The sequence below is a fragment of the Atta cephalotes genome (assembly GCF_000143395.1).
Source record: "Atta cephalotes unplaced genomic scaffold scaffold00029, whole genome shotgun sequence".
In the NCBI taxonomy this organism is placed as follows: Eukaryota; Metazoa; Arthropoda; class Insecta; order Hymenoptera; family Formicidae; genus Atta; species Atta cephalotes.
This window is the reverse complement of record NW_012130093.1, coordinates 2,998,321-3,006,020: the sequence shown is the minus strand read 5'-3', so window position 1 is coordinate 3,006,020 and position 7,700 is coordinate 2,998,321. Positions and strand designations below refer to the sequence as shown.

General features: G+C 28.7%; 1 protein-coding gene across 1 annotated transcript in view; it reads left to right on the top strand.

Moving 5' to 3' along the window:
- Positions 1-427: 427 nt before the first annotated feature.
- LOC105620792 (NADH dehydrogenase [ubiquinone] 1 alpha subcomplex subunit 10, mitochondrial) overlaps positions 428-7,700 on the top strand; it is a 31,683-nt gene continuing 24,410 nt past the window's right edge. Inside the window, exon 1 of the mRNA XM_012202280.1 lies at positions 428-496. Coding sequence (XP_012057670.1) covers positions 428-496 — 69 coding nt within the window. The remainder of the gene's footprint in view (positions 497-7,700) is intronic.

The following is a 7,700-nucleotide window of genomic DNA, read 5'->3' as shown; positions in this document are numbered from 1 at the left end:
CAGAGAGTCGTGAGTCTTTCATTCTTGGCTACATTCGGAAATATCACCTGGGTGCCATCATCTTATCCTTGTTTAACATTGGACGAATAAGAAGGATAAAACAAGACAAAGGCAATCGGGTAATATTTCCGAACGCAATCCTTGAGATCTATTTTCAGTAGTTGAACTACTTTACACTTTTAGAACTTAAAGTGAGATAGTTTGATATTTGTTGAAAGCGAGAAAAAGAGTTCTAGAATAGTCTAGTGCAGGAACAGAAAACAGACTATTGATCTCGCTATTCTTTGGTTACAGACAAATAAGTGAAACAGAATTAGGAAACGAGAAAAGTATTACATCCAGCGATGTGTTTCTCACGCGTTAATTTATAGCAAGTAATATCCAATTTTCTTTCCGTTTAAAGTTGTGCTTGTAACAATAAAAAAAAATGGCTTCACTTGCTCGTGTTGGTATCATCAAACTTGGATACAATAACCTTGCTAGGCAATTATGTAAGGTTAGTTGACAGCGTTAACAATTTTTATTTTTGACATTTAAGTACATTTTAGGAAACAAACATATTGATAATTAATCATTAATACAAAAGTCATCATAAAAACCATTGTATCTCTCCAAACTAATCTCTGAAACTATAAAGAAAGTAAATAAAGGAGCATTAAGTCTACTGGTTCTCACATTAAAATAATCTTTCTATGATTCGCTGAATTTAAACTTGATATAGAATCGATAAAAATAATAGACACATATTTTTTTTATCAATAATCATGCAGATTGAAAGATGCAAATTACTTCTTATAGTGATAAGAAACGAACACTTAGTATCTTGTATTTTATCTTATTATAAAGAGCTAATTCTGAATTTTGGAGATAGATTGTAATAAGAAGTTTTATGTTTTCTAAAAGCAAATCCAGTGTAAAAATTATAAAATTCAAAATAATGAATTCAATATGGTGACTTGTTGAATGTAAGTTATAGTATTGTTTCTTTTATCTTTCGAAAACTGCTCGGGATTGCTACAAACAAACTCATCGTACTTGAAATGTATATTTTTTTTAACAAGGAATCCAAAAAATGGATTTGTTGTTTTTACATTACTTTTCACTTATGTCAATTTTTTTATTTTTATATTATATACTCTTTGCAGAAATATGATTTGAATAATATTCAAAAAAAATCTTGTACACAAAAATTTTGTAGGCCAAGCGCAGTTTACGACTGCTTTGGTACATAATGCACAGATAGCTTCTCAATTTTTGAAACAATAATCTGGATTATCAAAATCAAGTGATTTCTCTTGTATCATAATCAAGTAATTTATTTTGTAAGTATCCACTTTTGTACCACAAATGTTGAAATAAATTTATAAACTGTAGAAAAGATAACTGATTATTGAGTTATCCTCTCTATAGTTTATAAATTTAAATATTCATGATACAAAAAGTGGATACTTATAAAACAAATTACTTGATTTTGATAATGCAGCTAAGAATTCATTTATAAGTATTCTAGTAGAAATAGGTATTTTTAGTAGACTTTGAAATAGAAAGCCATCTTATCCTTATGCTGTTTAATGCTCAGTTGGTACATTTGATGTGAATAGTCACATCAAAAGAAACTAATTTATGTTGCGATTCTATTTCCATGCCACTCAATTTTTTTAACTAATTAAAAGTTGTTCTCAATGTGGCTAAAATGCATCAGGAAATTTTAAAATACTTCAATGCTTGTCACGAGAGATTAAAGTTTATTAGGAAGTTGGCGATGATGAATTAGTTTCCAAGATCATTGATTGATAATGGAAGTATCGACCTGTATAAAAAATCGAACTTGTATAAAAAACTGACTTGTATAAAAAACCGAATTCAAGACGGTATCTAAATTTTAATTCCACTCAAATACAAGAAAGGTATCATTTTATGTTTTTTTTTTACATAATTCTGTTTTATGTCAAATCCACATTTCACGAAAAAAATTTGAAAATGATGAATACTCTGCTGAATAATGACTACCCATTGGAATATTTTATACGATCAACAAGCGCGTCAAATATTATTAGAGAGTTTATGAACGGTAAAGTAAAAGTATGTACAATTTAGAATAAAGAATATATATTTATAAAATAAGATTCCTTATAATTGTAAAAATATAATACAGATTTAAGGGAATTATTTTGAAGTCAGTGTGGTAAGAGATGCGCAATCTATATAATCATTAATAGTATAATGTATATTAAAAGATGTTAGTTTGAACGTTTCGGCTATCGGTTTTAGCCATCTTTAGCAAATATATAATTAATACATTAACAAAGAATATCTTCTTATCTCTATCCAGTCGGAAAGTGAAAAAAGCACAAACATCGTACAAAGAAGTTGCCTGTCTTCTTGGTTAATAAGTGATTGCGTTCTAAAGTTATTAAGAGTTAAAATTACGTAAAGTTAACATTGAAATTGTACAAAGAAAGTGCTTACCTCAATCCTATATAACACTGGAGTTAAATTATTACAATATTGAGTAAATGAAAAAAATTTATATAAAACATATTGTGATGAAATTTAAAAAGCGTCATCATGTATCGAATGTTCTTAACTATTTTACGTCTAAGAATGTAGTAAATAAAATGTTTTTAAAATAGATACTAAAAGAAATAGAACGATGTTGTCATTGTGTAAGTTGAATCTAAATTTATTTACATTTATTAAGAATGTCATTATATGTTCGATCTAAACCATCTGTGTCTTTTTGAAGATTGAAACTATTTGTTTCTCATTTTATATTTATGATTTCTGAAATCAATCATTTGTTAAAATATCTTTTTTCGTCCAGAATTTCTGTATTGTCCCAATTAATTTATGACTATGATGCAAAGCGTGTTCAGTGACAGAATAAGATAAGAGAATAACAGAATAAGAATTAGGACCTTTATGTAAATTACTTTTGTGTTCTGTTACTCTTGTAATTAATTTCCTCTTTATTTGACCCACCTAGGATGCATCACAATCCTTACAGTTTATTTTATAAACGACGTTCCTTTTTTGTTCTTTATGAACTTTTACAAATTTATTTAATTCAGGAGTCAGATCTTTATGAACTTTTACAAATTTATTTAATTTATTTAGACTGAAAAATGCCGTTCTATGTACATCGCCATTAATTATTAGGTGCACAACTTTGCTTCCGCCGTTTTCCTATAGATGGCTTTAGCGATAAGTGATAGTCGAAATAAATAGATCATAGACGTCATACAATAAACTTGGGCATCTGTCAACATAACCCCATAGAAATATTAGTCGATTTGTCTCTGCATCATAAAGTTATTCTCGATTGAAAATGTCAGTTTACGAGCCAAATTCTCGTAATTTGCGAGAGGTTTTAATTTTTTGCTTCAATATGAAGAAATCTGCGGCTTCATTGAATGCTCTCAATACTTATGGTGAGACCGCTATTAGTAAAAGAACGTGCCGTGAGTGGTTTCAACGCTTCAAGAACGGTGATTTTGACGTCCAGGTCATGCTCTGTATTTGGTGGGACTAGCTCGGCGTAGTGTATTATGAACTGTTAAAACCGACTGAAACAATCACAGGCGATCGGTATCGAACGCAATTGATGCGTTTGAGCCGAGCATTGAAAGACAAACGGCCGCAATACAACGAGAGACACGATAAAGTGATTTTGCAGCATGACAATGTTCGATCCCATGTTGCGAAAGTGGTCAAGACATACTTGGAAACGTTGAAATGGGAAGTCCTACTCCACCCGCCGTATTCTCCAGATGTTGCTCCCTCTGACTATCACTTGTTTCGATCAATGGCACACGGCCTGGCTGACTAGCACTTCCGGTCTTCTTATGAAGAAGTAAAAAATTGGATCGATTCGTGGATAGCCTCAAAAGATGACCAGTTTTTTCGACGCGGGATTCGTACGCTACCCGAAAGATGAGAGAAAATAGTGACCAGCGATGGACAATACTTTGAATCATAAATGTATAACCAGTTTTTTACAATAAAGCCTCGAATTTCGGAAAAAAAACGGCGGAAGCAAAGTTGTACACCTAATACATTTTTAAATTATCTGAAATGCCTTGCACATATGCAATAGAGAATCACCTTTTTTCTTAACCTTTTCTGAGTTATTCTTGTTAGTCAATGAATTTATTTTTTTAATTAAATGTTTACGTCTTAATTATTGTCTTGAGGATAAAATCTATAGGATAATCATTGTCTGTTAAAATTTTAATTATAAACGTCAAATTTTTTTTCATGAAATTCTTTCATGAATTTCTTCATATATATATTAAAATATATTTAAAAAATTAATTTAATGTTAGAAGATCTTTCTACATATTTAAAAATTGACAAATTCATCAATCCTTTGAAAAAAATTATGTATCAGTTAAAAAATTTGCTTACGAGATAGAAAAAAACTTGAATTTATTTCACAAAATACATATAAAAATCTCTACTGCAGTGATGGAATTCTACCTAAGGTTTATGCTTAAAGTGCACAAACAGGATTGTTTCGCATCATCATTTCATCTATTAATAGTATAATTTAGTTTCTCTCTGTATAATTTAGCTTCTTTTCTCCACGAATTGATCATCAGAAGTTCATAAGGCTCCAAGTTTTATTAATTTATTAATAACAGTTTTGAACTTGTGAATAAAATTAAAATATCAAGATTATTGTCAAACGAAGATTATTGTCTGATTTCATTATAGCTTTATTTACTAACATCCTGATTACTTTAGTTATTGCAATTCTTGATAAAAGATGGGATTTAATTTCAAAAAATTGCAAACTTCCTAAAAAAGAATTCTTGGGAGCAGTAAAATTAGTGTTAGATTCGAGTTATTTCTTTTTTAATGATCTACTTTATAGACAAAAATTTGGCACTCCCATTTCTCCATTATCACCAATAGCAGCTGATTTGATGATGCAAGAATTGGAGAATTAGACACTTAAAAAATTGAACTTTCTTATTCTCTTCTTTTTTAGATGATATCCTTGTTTGCATCTCTTCATCTGAATCCAATAAAATATTACAACTATTTATACCATCCCAGATTCTAATTCACTATAAAAAAAGGAAGAAATAAAATTAATTTTTTGGATGTCACTTCGATTATGGTTGAAGGTTTTCTAAAAATTGATTGGTTTCAAAAACCTACTTTTTCTGGGAGAGTTCTCAATTTCCAGCATCTCAGAAGAAGGGCACAATTTTAAGTTTAGTTGACAGAATGTTTCTTCTTTCATATCCAGAATTTCATGAAAAAAATTTGACGTTTATAATTAAAATTTTAACAGACAATGACTATCCTATAGATTATATTCTCATTCACAATAATTAATAGACTTAAACATTTAATTAAAAAAAACAAATTCGTTAATTAGCAAGAATAACTCAGAAAAGGTTCAGATGAAAAAAAGGTGGTTCTCTATTCCATATGTGCAAGGCATTTCAGATAAATTTAAAAATGTAATTAATGGCGATGTACATAGAACGGCATTTTTCAATTTAAATAAATTAAATAAATTTGTAAAAGTTCATAAAGACTTGACCCCAAAGAACAAAAAAGAAATGTCGTTTATAAAATGAACTGGATTGTGATGCATCCTACATGGGTCAAACAAACAGGAAATTAATTACAAGAGTAACAGAACACAAAAGTAATTTACATAAAGGTCCTAATTCTTATTCTATTATCACTGAACACGCTTTGCATCACAGTCATAAATTGATTGGGACAATATAGAAATTCTGGACGAAAAAAGATATTTTAACAAATGATTGATTTCAAAAATCATAAATATAAAACGACAAACAAATGATTTCTTCAATCTTCAAAAAGACACAGATGGTTTAGAACATATAATGACATTCTTAATAAATGTAAATAAATTTAGATTCAACTTACACAATGATAACATCGTTCTATTTTTTTTAGTACTTATCTTAAAAAACATTTTGTTTATTACATTCTTAGACATGAAACGATTAAGAACATTCGATACATCTTGATTTTTAAGTTTCACAACATGTTTTATATAAATTTTTTTCATTTACTCAATATTGTAATAACTTATCTGCTGTGTTATATGAGATTGAGGTAAGCACTTTCTTTATACAATTTCAACTTTACGTAATCTTAACTCTTAATAATTTTATTAGAACGCAATCACTTGTTAACCAAGAAGACAGGCAACTTCTTTTTTTTGTATGATGTTTGTGCTTTTCTCACTTTCCGACTGGATAGAAGATATTCTTTGTTAATGTATTAATTATGTATTTGCTGAAGATGGCTAAAACCGATAGCCGAAATGTTCAAACTAACATCTTTTTATACATTACACATACACATTTATTTATTATTTTATACATACACATTATATTATTAATGATTATGTAGATTGCGCACCTCTTATCACGCACCTCTGACTCCAAAGTAGCCCCTTTAAAGCTGTATTATAAAGTATGTAATATGGATACAAAAACAAAAAAGTTTTTTATTATCCTCTTCAGTCAAAATATTTCAGAGAAACAGATTAGAACTCTTAGTAAAAAATACAAATTGAATGGTCTTTAAACTGGCCTTATACTCACTTAAAGATTTAATTAAAATCAGTAAAGACAATATAGATTTGATTTCATGTTCTGACGTCGTATATGTATAAGATAAAATATAAAAACTGCAACGCTACATATGTTGGTCAGATTAAAAGAAAATTACTAACTAGAATAAAAGAGAATATTTAAAAAAACACGTGTGTTGTTGTTGTTGATTTTTGACCATATTTTTAAGTCCTGGTGAAATTTAACAATAAGACATCTATTTCTATTTAATAATAAGACATCTATTTTATTCCATTGGAAATCATGATTCTTCTCCTTGATGGAAAAATTTTGCTGAAATTATTCCACATTTTGAACATTTCAGTAAAATAGCTGAAAATTTGCTAAAATTTTACTGAAAGTGAATTTTTCAACTATCTTACTGAAAAATTGCTGAAATTGAACTGAAATTTCTTTAAAATTTCTCTAAAATTAACTGAAATTTCTCTTAAATTTTACTAAAAATGAACTTTTCAACTAAAAATCGTTGAAATTAAACTGCAATTTTTCTGAAATGCTGAAATTTTATCGAAAAGTATTCGAAAATGTGGAATAATTTCAGCGAAATTTTTCCCTCAAGGAGGAGGATCGTGATTTCCAATGGGATGAAGTAGATGTCTTATTGTTAAATAAGAGTTAAATAGAGTTCTCATATTACAAAATATTGATGTCTAATACGACATACATTAAAAAAACAGCACCATAGGCTAAATAGGCAGAGTGACATATATCGTTTGCCTAATAGTTACTTGTCTATTATTGGTGTATGATCAAGTTAAAAGACATATTATTGGTTGTTCCCTTCAGAATAATTTGTATAATAGTTCTTTACAGTTCTTTACCTTTCTCATTCGATACAAGTACTTTCTGTGCTTAACTAGGCCTAAGTACGCCATTTGATATCTTTCGCGTATCTTGATTTAATTATTTCTATATTTAACAACGCGATTCTACGCTATAGTCGTAAAATTAGAAAGGCGTACTTTCATAGAAATTTTTCCATCAGGGAACCTATCCTAGCGTGCGCAGAATGTTCTAAAAAATTTTGCTACAATTATATATATATATATATATATAATATATATATATATA